At 36.2% G+C, this 22,127-nt stretch overlaps 1 protein-coding gene across 1 annotated transcript; it reads right to left on the reverse strand.

The window, feature by feature from the left end:
* Positions 1 to 448: 448 nt before the first annotated feature.
* Positions 449 to 18,722, reverse strand: LOC104519941 (ubiquitin carboxyl-terminal hydrolase 12; the record flags this gene model as incomplete). The annotated part of the gene is made up of 6 exons (XM_029085179.1): positions 18,710 to 18,722; positions 17,610 to 17,686; positions 16,314 to 16,361; positions 10,871 to 10,951; positions 4,166 to 4,379; positions 449 to 675 (listed from the first exon to the last, which is right to left on the reverse strand). Coding segments are annotated over exons 1-6 (660 nt in total), but the record flags the coding sequence as incomplete, so codon positions are not given.
* Between the last annotated feature and the right edge of the window lie 3,405 nt (positions 18,723 to 22,127).

A 22,127-nucleotide genomic window follows, 5' to 3' on the forward strand; every position in this document is an offset into this window, starting at 1 on the left:
GCTTTAAATTTAAAAACTATAAATAATTGGAAAATTATTCAGAATATTTATTTATGGAATGTATCACTAAGCGTGATATTCAGTTATTAAGACATTAAATTTGAGAACTCCACATACCCAAGCAGCAGGCTTCATTGCTCTTAGGAATACAACAATTTAGAATTTTTTAATCTAATTTTGAAGTTGATTACGATCCACTGACAAAAATTCAGTTGGGCATTTTCCCAATATTGACCAAAAGCCTTTTCCTACAATTCATGCATCAGCTGATGAAATTTCCTCACTAACAAAAAAAAGGAAAAAAAAAGAAAAAAAAAGTTCATATGAATGTAAGATTTCTAAAGAAAGAAACTAATCTAGTATGCCAGTCTATTGAGAAAGATGAATCATGGAACATGAAGTTCTGAAACGTGGAAAAATTCATTATACAAAGTATATACAGACTTACAGTTTCACATGTAAGACATCTGGTTTCATTAGTTAATGTTCCCTGAAAGATCTCATGAACCCAGGTTGGGTCTGGTGGGCTGTTATTTTCATTGTCGATGCTGCCATTAGGTAGGCGACCATTTTGCTTCTCTTGTTTTCTTTCCTCTTGCAAGATATCCGCAACTGTATTTAATAGATAGTTTAAGAATTCATGTGCATCCTGCTGCATGTAGTTATCAAAAAGCTCTACAAGATAAAACAACAGATTGTTTTAATTAATCAGTGAGTGCCATACTACAAAAAAGTTTTCTAAAAGAAGCTGAATTCCAGAACCAGTCTTTATTTCACATCTAGAATTATTCATGACAATATAACACCAACCCAAAATGCGTACTCCATAAACTAAACCAAAAATATAGAGGGTGGGAGGAGGGAAGGGCAACTTAGCTTACTTTCACAGAAATCTTGCAGCTGATCAGTATTAACAGAAAAGGGAACCAAGAAAGCAAGAAAACTAGGGCATGATTCAACTATTTAAACATAGGTGTACATATAGTGCCACCTGAATATTATCGCTTATCCATGCAGCTTCCAGATGCCAGTCCATGATGATTTGGACCTCCTATAGAGACTATGCTATCTCTGCCAAGCTTAGGTCAATGTCTTGGATAACAGAGGGCATCTCAAGTGGCATCAGATGTTGATATTTTCCAGAAATGATCTGAGAACTTATGACAGGAAACGTTTCATTGCCTATATGTTCTATCACAGGAAGAACATAAACAGTAATGCTCAAAACATTGCTTAATTTTCACTTTTAGGGTTTTAAGTCCACTGCTGCTCTGTCATAAGCACAGTGTCATCAATACTAGAAATGAAAATAAGATTAAGACTGAAAACTTAAAGATACTGATATTTTTAAACAACCATTTGATTTCTCAAAGCTCTTTAAGTAAGGTAGTTTTGTAGGAGTCATGTCAAACTAGCCTAAAGTTTTAGCCACAGTAAGAGCAAACACATTTCAAATTAGGACTTCAAGTAATAAAATATTTGTCTCTCAAGATCTGAAATATTGCTTCTGGAGACTGGTCTATGTGGCATCTTTATTACTGGTAGACTTTTTGGATAGACAATAATGGGTTCACTATGCTTTCTGCTTCATGTCCTCAGTTTGTCAGTATTTCTAAGCATAATAGTTTTAGGATTAATTCAGTGGAAGGGGAACAGTTTCCCTGGCATATACTTGGAATGTATAGCAACGACATAGATTAAAGCATAAAGCTGAACTCTCTTTCTTACAAATCTACTCCTGTCTATGTTCAAATTGCTACTACCCTCAAAACATCGCTTATTGCAGTCTCCTGGGATATCAACCGGAGAAATCCTCTGCTGCTACAAATCCTCACATTAGGAATGCGACTAAGAAAATAAAAAAGGAATTGAATCAGATTTAGTAAAAGTCACTACTTCTCTCTCTGACCGTGAATTGTTACAAGGAAATTCACCTGACAATTTAAAAAGCATTCTATGTCACTGGCTAATACCGTACAAGTCTTTTAATGTGAAATTACTTCAGTTAATGATAACTTGCAATTTGCTTGAAGTACAAGAATATACTAAGAAACTGGCCTTTAGTGAAGGGATAGTACCAAAGAACTGGAAAGATGAATGAAAAAGATACTCAGTGGAAGTTTAGTTTTGAAGTGTGTACAGGGACTACACGGAAGCTTTACCATCATTCACTTGATAGCATCCAGGAGTAAACTTCAAATAGAAAAAAAAAAAACAAAAAAACAACTGAGTTATTAGCAAAGTATGGAGAATTTGATGCCAATCTAGATGATTTGTAGAGCTTAAGTAGTACAATAGGTCAGCCAAGAGTATGAACCAAATAGTTTATTTAACGAGCTACTGCACTATTTTTGAGAAGCAAGAGTAAGTTCAGCTCTGAATCTAGCCAACTGTAAGGTGTTTATTTAATCAATTAAGTCAAGGCAGAACAAGAGCTACAAGTCTCTTGAGGTAAAATACTTCAAGAGATTCTTCACGGTGTTATATTATGGACCTCACAGTGCTATGTGCCTAGTAGTAAATTAGTATCAAGTACAACTGAATGAAAGCTACACATTCTTCATTTTAGCATAAGAAGAAACTTAAGCAAACATAACAGCATATCTTCAGCTGACTTCAAGCCAGTCGCTGCTTCTTAAGGTCATTAATACATGTATGTTGTATTCAGACTTTGAAAATAAAGATAGAATTGCAACATTGTAGTCTGGAACACATTAAGATTATGTTCTCAGTCATCACCCTGGTATAGCTGGATACTGACTGGAACAGTGTTGCATACCTACCTGATTCTTTAACTAACTCTTTAAAGCTCAAAATTTTACTTTTACAATAAGCACTTAATAGTATATATGATATCTATGTAATCGTTGCCTGACAATTTAGCCACTTATTTGTAGAAAAGGTGAGAGTATCATCATTAAAACAGACCTCAAAAGCCCGTAAGAGCTGAACTTTCACATCTGATTTCTCTTACAAAGATTTTCCAATTGCTTTCTCCTGCTTAAAAATTTAGTGTCATGACATAATTAAGCACTAAAAAGAACACTTTCTACAAAGAACTTAATGGTTCCTGTGGTTTACTTTCTGCTTTCCATTTGAACCATTGTCCATGTTTGTCATAGTTAGTCAACGTTAATTGAACTATTTATGTAAATACATCAATATTCAAGCATACTTACTCAAGTATACTTACTGAAGAACTGAATTACAGTTTTCTATGCTGCATAGGTAAGAGATTGTACATTACCTGAGAGCTGTTTTTTAACAATATTATTACAACTCCTGGTGTGCATTTGCTGGAGGGGTCACTTCAAACTAGCGATGTCATTATAATATTTTATTTCTTGTTTTTGCTACAGATATGGTCGTCATAACATTTAAACACTTTTTTAGCCTGCATATATAGTCTTGGAGAGACTACAACAGTATGAACATGTCTATTGCAGCAGTATTAAATACGGTACCTCATACAGTTTATTTAAATGTAGTGGCTATTTTTTAGAAAAAAATGCTATATTTTTATAAAAGTGTATCCAAATTGAGTAGTAGGTTACAAAGTTTCATTTATATTTTAACATCAAATTATTTTCTAAAATGTTTTGACCAATTAGCCATGCAGATAAAAAAGAAATGTTAAAAATCTCTGGAAATCTCTTGAAATTTAGGATATCAATTACACTAAGAAAATTAGCGATTTAAAAATTCATTAATCCTTTAAAAAGTATGCTAAGTATAGCATAAATTCTAAATGAATTTAAAAATTTGTGGGTTTTTAAGCTAGATTCTTGCAGGGAAGTCTTAATGTCCTTTCCACGCACTCAGTTTGAGACCGATTCCTGCATTCAAAGAAGTGTTTTTTTTTAAACAGAGAACAAAAGCTTTACAGCGAATTTTGCTTAAAAAAATACAATTCATAGATAGGCAAAATCAGTAAGCAATTTCGTAAGCAGCCACTGACAATACACTGAGTTCTACAAGAGAGACAAGGATTCTCTCTCAAAACAGCTCCATGGTTACACCCTTGTTCTAGGGTCACCTCTTCTTTATACTGCAGGACCAAGAAGACTTTCCATGCATAAGAAATATGTAGGTATTCCACTACGTCACCTTCAGAATTAAATTATAATTGCTCTAATTATTGCACAGGAAAAGGAAAAAAAGTTACCATTTTCTTTTCGTAACCTTGTTATAAATTTCTTGGGAGGTATTACTCCAACTTTTTTCTTCTGGGTGGCTATACTGTGGAAGAGATCAGCTAAGCATGTAAGGAGATTCTCTTTTTTTCTTGGTTGACTCTTGTATGCTAAGACTTTGTCTCGAAATGGTCGACAAAAATAAAGTGCCTGAAGAACTGAATTGCAGTAGCATGTATTCCCGAACTATAAAATAAGAGAGAGATTTATTAGCTTGCATTGTATTACTGTAGAGAGGTAAAATTAAATCCAAAGTATAAGAGAATGTATAAGCAGGGGCAGATTTTCTGCAAGTCATTTCTGCTTGACTTCAAGACAGTAAAGCATATTTCTGTTTCACAAAGGATTAACAAGTACGCTGTAAGTAAATGCAAGAAAAACCTAGGTAAATTTGAACAATACTTTATAATTTTGTCTCACATGTAAAGATTAGTAACATTTTACATTTACTTGGGTCAAAACGTTCAGCAAATACCATTAATTTCACAGCTCCCAAAATGTGCCCAGGTAAAAATATCTATCCATCTATTACAAGTCAACCACACGAGTAAAGAACAGACACAGCATGACCTTGTACTGTGAAGAAATTCATCTGTAAATTGAGAGCTTCTCAGACACTTCAGATATTTGATTCTCCAAATCTTATTAGTTGTGATTGAAGTCAGAAATAACTGCTTTAACCTGTTCCTACATTTTCCGTTCTCATTTTAGGGTGACGGGATCGGCACTCGGAAGTTTTCTTAAAACAACACAACGTGGCTTGCTTAGGATTCAAAGCTATGGCACCAGTGGTATTTTCACATAGAGACTGAAAGGAAAAGGATGCACATTTTGAAGGAGGCAAGACACTGAACTGACATGGGGCAAGCAGAGTCAGCACTTTGTACCAGGATGCTCCAGATCATAGAATCAAAGAATCATAGAATATCAGGTTGGAAGGGACCTCAAGGATCACTTGGTCCAACATTTCTTGGCAAAAGCATGGTCTAGACAAGATGGCCCAGCAACCTGTCCAGCTGAATCTTAAAAGTGTCCAATGCTGGGGAATCCACCACTTCCCTGGGGAGATTATTCCAAAGGCTAATCATTCTCATTGTGAAAAATTTTCCTCTTGTGTCCAATTGGAATCTCACTAGAAGTGACTTGTACCCGCTACTCCTCATCTTTTCCATGTGACTCCTTGTAAAAAGGGAGTCTCCACCTTCTTTGTAACCACCCTGTAAGTACTGGAACATAGTGATGAGGTCTCCCCTAAACCTTCTTTTCTCAAGGCTGAACAAACCCTAAGTCTCTCAGCCTTTCCTCATATGGCAGGCTTCCCAGTCCTTTGATCATCTTCGTGGCCCTTCTCCGGACCCTCTCCAGCCTGTCCACATCATTTTTGTATAGCGGGGATCAAAACTGAACACAGTATTCCAGGTGTGGCTTGACAAGCGCTGAGAAGAGTGGGATAATGCCTTCTTTATCTCTCTTGGTGATACCCTTGTTGATGCAACCCAGCATCCTGTTGGCTTGCTTTGCCACTGTAGCACACTGTTCGCTCACAGATGTCCCTCTTCCCCAGACTCTTCCAGTTCTTGGGCACCTGAGCCTTGTGATCACCGATACCATCTCCAGCTCACCCCAATACTGCAAACCTCCTCATCACCTCTCTGAAGGCATCACAAGCTATCAGTGGATAGAGCCACTCTCATTTCATGTTGCCTTCCTCCAGGGAAACCTACTATCTAACACTGAAAATGTGAGAAAAATCTTTATAAGGCACTCAGCAAGTAATCCAACCTTTCAGCTGCAGTCACCCAACCTGCAAATTGAAGCCCATACCTGCTACACACATTCTGTAAAATGTGAAAATAATGTACATATTTATGTTTTATATAAAGACAGTAGCATATACATGTAGCAAATTCTAAGATTATATTGCAATGGGGAGACTGTTACATAGCAAAGAGTGCATTTAGAGATATTTTAATAGCAGGGTCTTTCAACAGAGAAAAAGAACGAAAAGCTTTTACATCTTAGGAATAACAGGGAAGTAATTGTTTTTTGTTCTCTGCCGCTTAAGACAATGACAAACAAGAGCACCATGCAATTTAGTCAGAAAACTGGAAAGTAAATTGTTTTCCTTTATTTAAAATTAATGAAATATGAAGAACTACTTTCTAAATACCCAAGACACACTCAAAGAATAAGAACTGTATTTAAAATATATATATATATATATACACACACACATTAAAAAGCCCAAAGATCTCCATGCTAAGAAGTGAGGAAATTCTTTAAATTTATTTCTTTAAGCTAGGGAAAATACTTATATTAGCTTCTCTGTGGTCCAAATTTACACTCAAGAGGTCAACAAACTTAAAAGGAAAACTAGGGCTTTTTTTTCTTAAAGGAAGCAGATGAACTCACACAGTAATTTATGTCAAAACATTTAGTATTGTAAGCTAACTATTTATGATTTTATAACTAGAAATAGCCATAAAAGGAGAACTACATTAAAATGTTAAGAAAGTTCTTAAAATTAAACCAAATGGGAAAAGTGCTAAAATTTCTACAGCAAGTGTCAAAAGATGAAAAGGTAGCAAATTAGAAGTTTCACGACATTCCAATTTTAAAAAGGAACTATCTGATGATAAATTAATTAGAATGGCAAACACACAGTGAGAGCACGCAGTGAGAGATGGCCAAAATATGAATCAACAGAGAACTCAGACCACTGAACAAAATTCAGGAGATTAATAGGAATGTATATTAACCTACATGCCTGTGGGTAGGAAATAAAAGCAAGCAGATTAAGTTCATGGAAGGTTTTCTTTGACTAAATTCAGAAAGACAGTAGGCAACAGAAGACTCTTTGAAAACAAACTCCTGAAGAAAATATAATTAGTTCACATTTGTTTCATATCTAAAGCATCAATCTTAATCACTTCAAAACCTAAAATCTTTTTAAAATAAAAGCTTCCACTCATTAAAAAATTATAATGGTACATGTACTAAACAACAAAGGGGAAAAGGTGGGGAGGCTTCTAGACTGAGGAAATAGGAGAATGTGTTACCTGAACAAACGGTGGCCTTACCACCATTATTACTTCCCATCTTTGACTCCAATACAAAAGCACATCTCCCATTCAGAAAACACCCAAGACCTTGCTCCAGTCTCCCCATCCTCCTACCAGTCACTGAACACTTATTCCTTTGCTTTCTAATTCTGCTTCTTCAACACTCAGCTTTGTGGCTAACCTGGCTGACACCTCCCTTCTCCCCTCACTTTACAGCTAGCGCTGCCTCAGAAGTGCAGCACTTGTCAGGAGATGTCCAAGTGCAGCACTGTGGAATAAGAAGTTTGGAACCATAATCTCTATGTTTTGTAGTGACAGCGTAAACACGCCAACATCACCCTGAAACGTGAAAATGCACAGCACTGGAAGCACATCAAACTATTCAAAACAAGAAGGATATTTAGCTAGCTTTAGAAATTAGCTAGCTTTATTCAAAATATAATTGTAGGAAAATGAAACACTTGAGAAGTCTGCCTCAGAATAACAGTAGAGAACTCTAAGGAAGACCGTCATTGTCATTTTTAACAGTCAGCCTGTACAGGCTACTGAAACTCCTCGATCTCATTCAGGGGAAGGTAATAGAGATTATATAGGGTAGAGTTATTTTAACCTGTGTTTTCAACCAGTTTATTGCTTGCCTTCTTGTTTCTGTGAGGATCATCTTAAGATGTGCATATCTAAGAGAAGTGAAAAAATAAATTTTCTCTTTTCTTTCAGTTCATATTGTTCTTTTGTTCTAAATTCTGAGAATTCAGATTATTTCCTTTCACAAAATACTGCACTCTATGTTTCCCATACATGTCTATTTTTTAAAAAATTCTGAAATCAAAGTTACAACACTCAAACCTGTAAGTAAAAAAAAAAAAAAAGGACAAGCAGGAAGGCTGCAACAAAACCACCACACACTGACTGAGGCTTATAGCCTTCTAGGTTACTCTTCTGATGCAACATACAACTGGGAAGAAATCTGGTTGTCAGACACCACAGATCTACAAAAACAAACAAGTGATCTACAAGAACTTAGATCTGCTTAGAGCACTGTCTTTGTGCAGCACTAGAGTTCCTCCCAGTTCTGATGCGTCGGCAGCTCTGACAACTTTTATTTGTTGCACTGGGCCATGCCAATAAAAAGGATTTCTCCAAAACACAGAGATCCATTGCAAGAGACTGAATAACCAAACTTCCTGTTCTAGAAGTCTGGTAAACTGCTGAAGTTCATTATTTCATACTCACTGGATAAAATAATTGATTTAATTTGGGAAGCATGTTCATTTGCATTACTGCACTGTAAAGGGAAAGAAGAACGATAGGCAGACCTGATGTTCCTGACTGTCCATGTGCAGGGGACATCATACTGCTAACATTTTCATCTTACCACAGATCTTAAATATTTCCTGCTGATGTCCTTTCAAGCCTAAGCTGAATTTTCTATTTAGGGCTTTCATTGACAGAATCAAACAATCCATCAACCATCTGGTCTTCCATATGCTTCCCATAATTGCCCTGTCTTAATTCTTCTCTTACCTCTCAAATTGTCCTTTCAGCACATCCTCTGAATAACCCCTAGATTCTATCACAAAGCTGGAGAGGAGATAAGATAGTGCTTCTCCCTTCTCTTCTTTTATAATAGCTCTGGATAAATGCTACATTTACCATTGACAGATCTCTATTTCAGAATTGTTGTCTTTATCTAAAATCCTGTCCTGCATTCCAGACACCTCAAATGGTTAGCTACCACACAGTTAGGAGACAGCTACTGATTTCCACAGTATCTCAATTTTTCCACTACTCTGGAAAAAGTTAGGACAAACAAAATTGATAAACAAATTAGAAAAATTCAGCAGTAAATTTAATGAATCTCTAAGAGCTTCACTTCTTGTAATTGCTAGAAAACAGTTAGAGAAATCAATAAAGGCAAAAACTGTGATTTCTAACACTTCTCAGTCTAACAGCACTCTTAATTTATTATTTAATTATCTAATATTTATTTTAATTATCATTTTGTTTCTGAATGGCCACTGGCCATAGTTTCCTAATGAAGAGATCACTACCTTTCCTTTTCCTGATAGATTTAAATTCTGCAAGCTTATTACACATTTATGGCATAAACATACTGTGTTATTAAATACAATCTGTATAACAGATCTAAAAACCATCCAAGCAACAACATTACCAAATGTCCTTAGCCAGCCACTGTACCTGAAAAACACAGCCCCAGTGTACCAGAGATGTAATGGAATCCCATTTTACTATCCATTACAACTCAAAGAATTTTGGTCCATAAAATTTTATTGTTTGAAGCTAAAATAAGCAACATTCCTGTACTACACAGAAAGTTAAGAGCACTCTGAAATATCTTAGCTTCCTGCCGCTTATGTGTATGGTTTTGCGCCATGACTTGAAGACAAATCTCCCCTCAAATTTCCTATTCCCTCTGGACTACAGAAAGCCAGAATTTGTTTATATTCTTTATATATTAGAAAGAATACAATATATGTATGTTATATTGTATAATATATCTTTTATATACATATATATTACTGTTAAGTCTTAAATCCTCTGTGGATTTGGACAAGAAACTAGGAAAACAGCTTACCTCTCAACAGAATAACAGATTTGAGAAAAGATAAGAACAGTTTTGATGGAAAGCCTAAGCTCTGCTACAGAACTAACAACAAGTATTAACAGTTAAACTACCATGTTTCCTCTTTTCAGAGAAACAATCCATCATTTTGGAGGTATTTCAACTTCCATTAGGAAGGAAAAAAAAAATTACTAATTTAAGTCACAGCATTTGAGATGCATGTAAGTCAGCTTATCAGTAAGAGTGTTTACTGACTCTACAGTGCATACTCGGATTGCAGACTCTTGACTCTATGTCAGTGCTAAGAACCTAGACATAGAGACATACGTTATAGTAGCAGGACACCATTAGAAGTAATTAGTTTCATTAAGAAACGCAAGACAATAGCTCTTGTTAAATCAGCTTGGTTTAAATATGTACTTTCTGAAGCTCCAATAAAGAAAATAATTTAATATTTCATTTGAGAATGAAATTCACAATTTCTAACAAGATATACTTCTCATGGGTAATAACAGAAATTAAAATGTAAATTATTCCTTAAAACTAATGATTGAATCGAACAGTTCAGTATGTTTTTTCCACCACTGCTTTCTCCTTTGGGACCAGTATTTTTTTTTAAATCTTAATACAAATACCAGATATGAACACTTCATATATTCAACAGTCTTTCACTGATTTTTTTTCCTTTACTGTATTTATTCACTTAGATTGGCATATTATGAACTACAAGCTACATATTTTGAACAGCTTTTTTTTAATACTTATACATTTTAATAGCAAGAAAGTGAATTAAAAAATACAATTAGTAAAATGAAATAAAGTATTAAATACACAGTCCAATTTCAACTATTATTTCAGTTACATATTTCAACAAATACACTGAATATTGTGTATCATTGAATACACTGAATATTGAATATCATTAAGTATGTATAAACAATATTTTTAATTATTGACTCAGTCACAGTCTTGTAATTTAACAAATCCACTTCTGGCATTTCAAAGCAATGAAGTTATGGACTTAAACTTACATTAACCAAACCAAAATAGTGCTCATTGACTGGAAATTGTTCTGGACCAATCTCTTTCTCCAAAGCTGAGGCATTGGCGCCCTAGAAAAATCAAAAGCAGTAAAATATTAGTACACTACACAACTATACACACAGTGAATGTAACTAGTGGACAAAAAAAAAAGTGAAGTTTCTGGACAAGGATAAATGATCAAAACCAACCAACCAACAATCAAACCCCCTCTCCCAAAACCTGTTTACAACTACAGACCTTGCTGACACCAAACTAGTATCTTCAGTTCTCAGACCATAAGACTTCAGATTTACTAAACCTACTTACACTGAAGCTTGTCTCTAGTCTGGAGGGAGGAAAACAAAAATAAATGAGGGATTAAATATTGAAAACAGATGAAACATGTTCCTGCCTGTACCCTGGAGTGGGGGAGAAAGTGGAGTTTGTGACCCAGCTACACAATCATACCTGGCAAAACAGCCAAACTTGTTTAGTTAGTCTATTGCTTAATGCAAAGACAAGCTTGTAGGTAGGATAATATTAGCCATGAACGCAGAAAAATCAGTCCTTTGAGTTGTCTGTTGATTTGCACTCTCAGAATGTTTCAATTGCCCACAAAACCATTTCACACAGGTCTTAAAGCAGACAGCAAGTCTTCTGTGCCACAACTTAATACTTACATACTTATAATAAAAACCCAGTACCACCATAAAATTATTTCAACATAATCCAAAACACCTTAGAGAGATGTGTTTCCAAATATGTTCTGTTCAAAAACATCTCTAAGTAAGTTCTATCATTTTCATGTATTTTCATGCAATTACAGTGTTCTAATGTTCTGTATTTACTATTTTCAGAGTGAAGCTCCTTTAATAACAACTACATTAATATAATATTGCAAAGCAGGTGATACAAAGTCAAATGGTGAGCTCCTCTTAACAAGTGTAATTTTCATACTGTAGCACATTTCAGAAAAAGTTAAGAAATGCAGATTGTTCATAGGAAGCAAAGAGTCTGGTCTGTTTCACTTACACTGAAAACATAAAATGTTCAAAGTGTTTCACTAAATATCTTGAACTTTGTAAAAATAAAAGACAACCCAGTACAGCTAGTGTTGGTGTGCATTATAAATGCTACAGACTTTGCCCAAAAAATCTGTTGTGTCTGATCCTCAAAAAGAAGTCAGAGAAGGCAACTTTGATTATTCCGTGGTTCCAACCGATAAACATTGGGTTTCAAAGGAAAGAGAGCTTTTTTATTTAGAGACAGAAAAACCTCAACTCTTGAAAATTCAGAGAACAAAAAACCCCAGTTTTCTATAAGCTCTTACACTGATTGCTGTTAGAGAAAAGGAACTGTATCTAACTCTAAATCCTTTTTGCTGCATACAACAACACTGATATCTCTCTCTCTCTCATATATATGTCCTCTATCAAACTAATACATGCACATGAATATTCCAGCCTAAAGTCAGGCCTAAGTGAAGCTAAAATAGCACATAGCATACAGCAAAGAATCTTAAAAACAGATGCAACTCCTTCCCAAACAGTTATTTCTTTACACCAAAGATGTAACAAATAGCCCTGGATATTACAACAATAAAATTAAATCAAAATAATAAACTGCATTAAAAGCAGCATGCAAGATTTCACAGATTAATTACTGATATGGAGAACAGGGTTAGAATTAAAATTAGCACTGTATCAAAATATATAAAATTAAAATGAAACTCTATGATGTGGTATCTGCCATGACGTGACCAGACATTGCAAGTGGTTACACAATCTGGCTGAGTAGTTCTGAAACTGGAAACACATGGTCAAAGGCCCATTAGGAAGTACCAACTTTAATCAGAATAGAGCAAAAGACAGTGTAACTCCACCAGTGAGACAGTACAGCTCTGCTCCATGCACAACACGGCCCCAGGGGCTTTTCATCAGTATCCCCTGCAATTATGATAGTCTCCTATTCTGGGGATTTGGCTGCAGGGCTTACTACTTTAGAAGCTGGTCTCAAATGGTGATGGTGGTGGTAAGGAAAAGGGGTACAAAGCCTCATTTAAGATTAAAGAACTCCACAACTTCTGAACATTTAGTTTTGCAGCCTTATTGAAATACACCAGTGAGCTCTGGCAAGGTGGATATTATTTACAAATAAACTAGAAAAAAAGGAACATTGGAGGCCTTTTTATGCTATTGTTAAAATCTCTACTTTAAAAATAAATAAATTGAAGAGCAGGCTTTTAGGAAATTCTTTCTCTTTTCAAGGCTAGAGTGGAATACCTGCTATATTCTGTCTTTGGAAGGAAGGATATTATGGTATAAACTTTGATGTTTCTGGTTTATACAGACCTGAACCTGTATTTAGTTTTCTAGCACAATAAAGATCCTGACTTGGCAATTAGAAAGACATGCTAAAATACTCCAGTATAGTTATGGTTTTATGGTTATTCAAGGCTGTTTCATTCAAGGCTTAGACTTTCACATGTTTTCAAAACATGGCATTACTTATGTTTCAATATAGTTTTTTATGAATATTTTATTACTACAAACCAGCATGGATGTTTTATGCTGATATAAAAACCCTAAAGCTACTCAGACTTCCCTCTACAGCTCTCTTTGTCTATCATAAAGGATGTTATTCCTCCTCCCAAAGTAATCGTTTATACTGTGTAGTGTGTTGGTTGCAAAGAGTGAAAACAGCACGCAGCAGGGGCTTGAAAAAGTATGCTAAAATGCACGTTCACACCCCACCTGTGAAAGCTATTTTAAAACCTAACTATCCCTTGCTAGAAAAGGTTTCCCATTCAGCATTACAGTGCACATTATCAGTCCCAGCTGACTCTGACATTATGCAAATACAGATGCAGAGGGCAAGCACTGCAACAGTACCAACCCTTATGGTGCCATAGGATCTTGTGGATGAGAGGACAACAGATGTTTAAAGCAGAAGCGGAGTCTGTCTCTCTCCATCAGCCAAGATGGACTGACTGGGCTTGGGATCTAGACTTGGAAGATTTCAGCCTGTGATGTATGCTGCAGAGTATAGAAATTCTTCCTCTGTCACTTCCCACATCCCACCAGGATGATCCCAAAAAGAGCCTCTCTTTTTCGAGGCTCACTGGACAACCTGTACAATACATACTCAGTCCCCACACAGCAACTTGGCTTTGACATTGTGCAGGGGACAGAAAGGAACATCATCACCTTTGGTCGGTACATCCACCTCCAGTTTCCCTAGAAAGCAAGCACACAAGGCCATTACCCTGCAGTGGGAAGGAACAGAGGCACAACACAAGTCCAAAAAAGCTAATATTGCAATAGTACTGACATTCACCCATATAAATATGTTAAGAGCGAATGTCAGGAGGATGGAGCCAGGCTCTTCTCAGTGATGCCCAATGGTAGGACAAGGGGCAGTGGGTGTAAGCTGGAACACAGGAGGTTCCGCTTAAACTTGAGAAGGAACTTCTTTACAGTGAGGGTGACGGAGCACTGGAACAGGCTGCCCAGGGAGGTTGTGGAGTCTCCATCTCTGGAGACATTCAAGACCCGCCTGGACGCCTTCCTGTGTAATCTCATTTAGGTTCCTGCTCCGGCAGGGGGTTGGACTAGATGATCTTTGAGGTCCCTTCCAATCCCTAATATTCTGTGATTCTGTGATTTACAGGTTTTTGCACCATATTAGTATAAAACCTACATATCACTAAACACCGCCTTACAATACCCCTGTTCCAGCACAGAGATAATTATACAGGCACACAGAACATGTATTTGTCATAGTTGACACAATATAGCTCTATAAAGTGAAAAGTTCTTCAAGTAAGGCGTGTATACAAGAACACAATATGAAATCAAGATTTGCTTAACTTTTATTTGTTATTGAAAATTATTCTGGAAACAATGTTAAACTATCAGTGATTATAAAAGGGTGTTTTCACACATAACAAAAGTTAGGTGTAAAGTTGAACTACTGTAGGCTTCATCCTGTGTTTAACTTCAAACTGATACAAGATAAATCATGAGTAATCTTAGTTTAACCATGTTCAAATCAGTTGAACACTTACTGGTTACCTCCCCCACCAAGTTAAAGAAAAAGGTTATATTATTAGATTTATCAAAGACCCCCTCAGATGCTAATTTCTTAATGAAGGGATAAGATTCCATGTTTACCACGGAAGGCCCTTAATTACATTTCACAACATTTATTTTCAAAAGAGCTTGAGGTTTCTATAAATTAACTTTTAACATTAACCAAATGAGTGTTTTATTCAGTTTAGTGGAATCAAAGACCAGAAAATACCACGGGGAAGTGTAGTATCTTTTCCTTAAGTACAGTTGAATTTTCTTGATTTTCAAGTGTTACAGGTACACATTCTCCCAAAGTTCCAAAACAAACTAAAAAACTCCTGACACTGTACCTTTCAATTGAAAAGTGGAAAAAAAATATGAAGTGCAGGCAAACGATGGGGTTGGTTGCTTGTTTAGTTTTTCACTTGCTAAAGCAATAATGTTAAATGCCATTTCTGCTTTTATTACTGCCTTTTCCCACCGCCTCAGAGGTCACAATATTGTGGTGCTACATGTCAAATGAGTTCTCCTGAGACACACTAACAGCTAACATATGGATAAGCTAATTGGAGTCAATTTATAAAGCAAATCAGTTGATGCTTATGATCTGACATACACACTTCGGGTTTCGGGGTGGATTGACAGATTAGTTCCAGGCTGGGTCTGTGACTGAACACCCAGCTGCAGCTGAATTGTGTTGCTTGATCTAGTTTCTTCCAAAAGGAATCGAATTTGTGCACTCTAAGACCACTTCAAGACACAAACCAAAGTCTGGTAAATTGGGATGCCTGGGAGAATCACTTCCGAATTGCACGCACCTTACCTGAACTAAACATTAACAAAAATGCACCCAGCATTATCTAAAGAAGAGAAAAAAAAAAAAAAAAAAAGACACCCTATATTAAGAATATCGTCTAAAAACACATCAGGAAGCAGTCAAACAATTGCAGTTTTAAAGTGTCTTTGCTGAAATCATCCAACCTAGCAGGCAGCACTTCTCTTACAAAGACTTGATTCATAAGCAGTCAAATGTATTTTAAAGATTACACTGCTGTTAGTCTTACTGAGGTATGACAGGGGGTTTTTATCTACCCCTTTCTAGAATAAGTATCAGTGGATACCTTGGTGGGTCATCTTTTCATTAGTTTGCCGTAACCACTTCAACCTCTAGCTTTACTGAGTCATAAATTTCCTGAGTAAAACAAAAAATTTCACCTTTACAAGAAATCTCTTATCTCAAAACTTACATTTGTTGTCAAAATTCTGAAGATCAATTTCTCCCTTCACAAACGCACTATGCTAGATCCTTCCCTACAATGCTCTCCACCTCCCTCAAGAAGCAAGGAACAATAAAGATAAAAGGTGACTCACATAACTAAACCATGCTGCACAGGTATATGTAAGCCAAATTTTTTAAACACAACCTTAGCTATAGGTAAACGAACAACAAAAAAACCCCCACAAAACAGAACTTTTACTCTTCCTAGTGACAGAAAGACATTACAAGTAAAAGGGAAACTCAGTAACCAGGAATAGCTATGTTTTCCTGAACGAGAACAAAACATTACAGGTGTAAAATTAATTTAATTACTTATAATTAGCAAAAATATACCTCAGTATAGAAGCACTCATTTACTAGTGTTTTCGCTTTTTTTTTTGCCATGTATTAGAAGAGTGTTCCTTGTCTCTGCCACTAGTGAGGGTACACAGAATTTCATAGCCTACACTAATTAGTGCACTGTGACTAATGGAATCTTATGTCAAAGAATAAATACATAACTCTACTCTTCCACTGCAACCAAAATGGAAAATGCATTTCTTGAGATACTGTTTCTAGCCCAGGAAGCAGAAGTGAAATATGCTGAGTGGGATTCAATAATCCTTGTTGTTAATTTATTTGTAAAAGAACATGCATTTGTCATACACAACTTGACAATCTAACTATGAAATATTTGGATAGTTTCACTTCATATTTTTAAAATACTTACAAGTAGTGTTATTTTCTTAACTAATTAGCTTAAGACACAGTCCTGTACATTCTAATCATGTGCAAGCAAGAAAAAAGGCTTTTTATTGAGTACAAAGTAAAAACACCTCTGCCTGGGCAAGGAAAATGATAGCACAGCACAAAATCACCTTCTCTTCTCATTTGGTATGTCTACCACACCCATCATTTTGAGCCCCACCGAGCATACACAACATATTTTCCTCCACAGCAACTAGATACAGTCACACTTCCTTCTGGTTTGAATACTGAAGTCAAAGATAAGTTATTTTCACATATGAAGCCAAGACTTGGAGAATTAGGGCCCTGGGCTTGGCTCTTTCACGGAATGGATCTTCAAAATATGGAAAGACGTAACAATGCTTCTACAATTCTTCCCCAATTGCTGCCAGACTGGAAATAGACTTTGTCTACTACCTGCCCAATACAGAACAAAATCATATTGCTAAAAACTAAAATATTGCCAACAAGATAAGTCATATTTATACTGTATAATTACAGAAAATTCCTGGGGTAATGGTGTTTATGATATCAGGTGCCTTTGCTTCAGTTTCCTCTAATCAGATGGATTTTCAATAGCATCAGTACAAAACATCTCATGATGACACTAAGTGGGGTCTCAAAAGATCAAAACTACTGCCTTCAAAGACTTTTAGTTAAAGGTTGAAATACACTAGCAGACAAGATAGGAAGTCTGTGAGATGTATTTAAAAGACGATCTGATGGTGACCTTAGAAATCTTTCACTGCCTAAAAAGTTATAAGCATTATGTTAATCTTTTAGAAAAATCAGACTTACCTAATCACCCAAAAGGCAGAAAGGGAGGAAAAAAACCAAAAAACACCACATTTGTTCAACCGCTTTTGCTGATAAACTGCACACTGTGGTGTGTTTCACATGCTTTTTTAACCCACATAATTCCTGTTTCATAGAAAGAAGTATGTTGCTGTTATAATATCCCATTGTCATGGAATTCTAAAAAGAGTTTGAGTTTAGGAAGAATGGTAAAAATGTTTCCCAGTTCTGGTCTACTTATGTTAATACACGATTCTGCTTCTATGCTACAAAAAGATCTAGATTTTTTTTACCCCTCAACTGAAAGATCAGAGAGACTTTATTGAAATAAATAATTTGTTAGAAGTGTTTAAGTTTAGCAAACTTCCTAAGTTAGGAAAACAAAAGTTACCCTCTATACAGGGCTTTTATACACCTCTTTCCTGCAACAGATTTGACAATATCTATTAATGGACAAGCATCCTTTTACCACATTTTTACAGAATCATTCCTAGAAGCTTTAATGCAAATTAGTTGCTTCAGTAGTTTAAAAAGTAAATACAAAGACTATATAAATGACGAATCTAAATACTAAAGCTTTTCTAGTAATAGGATCAGTTATTCTTACTGACACAGCTAAAAATTCTGTCAGCAAGATTATAGAGTCCAAATTTGTATTTCATTGTTTCTTCATGCTTAGAACTTGCAAGATGAATATATGTATACATACAGGTAAAAAGGAACATTTATATAATTGAAATTATCCAAATAAGTAATATGGCAACTAAATAATTCTCTGTGCTGGTATAAATATTGCTTTACAGCTACACAACTTCAGGAATTTTTTCTTCGTGTCTCATATTTGACATTTGGTTTATATTAATTTAGGGTCAAATTCATATTTTGATGTAAATTTAAAACAAATTTGTCTAAGTTAATTAGTATACTAAGCAATGTCACAAACCCAGTATGTTAAAGACCAAATGTACAGCACTCACCTTTTATTACCATATTGTAGCATGTTACATCTACAAAAATGATTCTGACAAATGCCACAATCACACTTGAGACTTACTGTCATATTTATCACAAAATATTGTCCTGATAAGAACTCTAACAGATGAGTGAACCTCCCTACTGTGGTTTAAGCACTCAACCCAACTGCCTAACAAATAGTTCTCCAAAATGTAATGTGCTTGCAACAGAATCACCACAACAGAACACATGCCTGAACACTCCAGTCCAGTGATCCAGGTGGATTCAGGTCACAATGCCAGAGTGAAATGCAGTGACGGAGACACAGCACATGTTCCTTCTTGCCAACTGTGCTACATGAGCAAGTCAGACAGCTGGGCAAAGGAATACCATAACACTGCAATTTCCTTTAGTCCTCTCCTCTTCTGCTTTCTTTTCTATCACTCCCCACTTGAAGCTGTTTTTCCACAACTTTTCTTTCCTTGCTGTAACTCTCAGCTCTCACTTCTTCCAGCGTGAGTCTTCTGTACACTTTCCTGTGGAATCTGTTAACCTGATCATCAATTAATGTTGAAGATTTTACAATCTGTGCTTCAAAGGAGACAGTGCAATTAGAAGGAACAGGAGTGAGTACCTCAGAGCCATTTCTGGTCGACTGCAAACTCTAACAAACATCTGTTTACATTAAATACAGATTTCACAATCAGGTTTGAAAATCCTATTATAAGCAAATAATACCTTAAGCAGTAATGAAGTCCACAGATGTATATCTATCTCACAGTTAGTTATAACATTTCCCTGCAATTACATGTTTTTATGAAACCTCTCTGCTATGACATCTGAGATAGGCGCACTGCAGTCTTCCCTCAGCCAGGCACTTTCAAGGGTCTGCTTCCCCTAAGCTGCTTTTTTTTCCCCCCACAGGCTTGTTTGAACTTAAGTACGTCCGAGACCTCTTCACCCTTGTCTGATGTGACCGAAATGGGCACAAGGGTACTGGCGATGGTACCCTGACGCAGGAGACTGGCAGGAAAAGGATAACAGGCAGCCACTCAGCATGATTCCACAACTCTTACTCCTTTCGAAAACAAACCAAAAATTTGGATTGCAAGATATGCACAGACTTCTGACACAGAACACACTGTTAGGCCACACAATTCACATCTAGCTACCAATATGTATTTCATGTCAGTGTTGGGGAGGCTGAATCACTCACTGAAGACATGACATTCAGTGACATTGACCCTATATACAAAATGCTAAACTGGCAGACAGAGAAGGGAACACATAGACAAACACCTGAAACATGAGGAAAAGACTTTTATGTCTAATGCTACAGCTTCTAGATTAGCATAGTTTTAAATGTTATTAAACTTTTTCACGTTGTGGTAACATAATCAACCAGTTGCTAGAAGAAACGCTGAAAAACAAGTACTACTGCCATTACAATTTCCTGCTGTATTACAATGTCCTTCTGACGTCTGTGTAGCTTTTAAGCTACAAAGATAATTTCTATCTTTTCTGTACTTAAGCTACTGGCAAACTTGATATCTTTCAACTGCTGGCATTTCCTGGATTCTAGACAACAGAAGCAAGTCAGAAGTACTAGATTCAATCTCTATTTCATGGTGAGTATAGCTTGGGGCACATCTTCATTGCAGTTAGCAAGGGTTACTTTACCACTTCTCACCCATGCATAAAAACCCCATATAATTCACTCAGGTAAGACTTTGACTGCAGTTTAATGCATGGATGAGGGTACAAGACCAAGTTCTACTTCTACTGCAAAGACATTAAAAAAAAAATAAAAAACAACATACATAACCTCATCCATTTTGCAACAAGAACAGTGGCTAAATCACTCAAGGGCAAAGGTATTTTCCAGCACTTTTCCACAATCTCCAGCAACATAATTGAGACTTACTACAGCACAAGGAACCACGGGAGTGAGGATGTAGAGCAAAGAAGTCCAAGGAAGCTCAAAGGGGATACAACACTAGGAGACAGTAGTACAGGAAGAGCTTTCCCATCACTAGTATGAACACTGGAACAGAGATCAATGAACTAATGAAACATAGAAAAGAACCGAGCCAACCCTTTGTAGACAGAATGTGCTTTTGTAATATCAACTCAAAAGGCACTGTGTCTAACAAACTAAAAAATACTGGATACCACTCTTCACTGTACCACACAACCTGACAGTACTGCAAAACCTAGTATTTTACAGTATTCTCTAATATTCAGAGTTGAACAACAAGGATAAGATGCATAAAATGTGAGTCAGCAGAAGAGAAACTAGAATTTGGATACAAAAAAGGAAGCCATGAAACGCAGGACTGAGATGGAAGAGCTTCTTCAATACAGAGAACGAGTCTTATGAGGAGCTGCTGAGGGAACTGGGGTTGTTTAGTCCAAAGAAAAGGAGGCTGAGGAGAGACCTTCTCACTCTCCACAACTACCTGAAGGGAGGTTGCAGCGAGGTGGTGGTCTGTCTCTTGTCCCAAGTAACAAGTGATAGAACAAGAATAAACAGCCTCAAGTTGTGCCAGGGGATATTTAGATTGGATATGAGGAAAAGTTTCTTCACCAAAAGGGCTGTCAAGCATTGGAGCAGGCAGTGGAGTCACCATCCCTGGAGGTATTTAAATGACGACGTGTAGATGTGGTGCTTAGGGACATGGTTCAGTGGCAGACTCGGTGGTGTTAGGTTTATGGTTGGACTTGATGATCTTAATGGTCTTTTCCAACCAAAATGATTCTATGATTCTATAGTTCCAGATGGCTCTGTCACAGACTGTAAGTGCACGTGCATTTAAGGTTTGTGTAGGCACAAACTGCCTCTTGACAAAAATTGCCCAAGAGTTCTTTTAAGAGGCATGGGGAAAAGCAGGAAAAAATTTTAAGAATTTTTAGGAAGTTGTCTGGCAGTTTATCAAGCAGTGGGCTGACACAAAGAAGAACTGCCAGAAAAAATACTATTACTCAGCAATTATATTCCTTTTTGGGTTTGCAAAATATATGGTTAAACATGACACTATAACTCCTGTTAATATTAAAAAGATCTCCCTGACCATAACCACATTGTTCTAAACGACTCCACAGTAAATACCAAGTGCTTCTTCACACTATTTTTACTAGAATATTTTTAAGCACGCTCTTATATTATCTATTAAGTACTGAAAAAACTTCTATAGCAGGTATCCTATGCTAGCTGTCCCATCTCACAGTACTATTAAAGCTCATGCATCAGAAAGGCACAGGAAAAATCTTATGCCTGCAGTTTATCTACCTCTGCACACAATTATGACTGGACAGATAACATCTAATTCCTATCAGAATTTCAGCTTCATGGATATCAGCATTCTAGTTAATCACAAGAAGATTTTTAGTTGAAAACATTGTTTCGGGATTGACCTAAATGTCAATGACATAAAGTCAATG

The sequence above is a fragment of the Antrostomus carolinensis genome, unplaced genomic scaffold (genome assembly GCF_000700745.2).
Source record: "Antrostomus carolinensis isolate BGI_N321 unplaced genomic scaffold, ASM70074v2 scaffold13205, whole genome shotgun sequence".
Classification (NCBI taxonomy): Eukaryota; Metazoa; Chordata; class Aves; order Caprimulgiformes; family Caprimulgidae; genus Antrostomus; species Antrostomus carolinensis.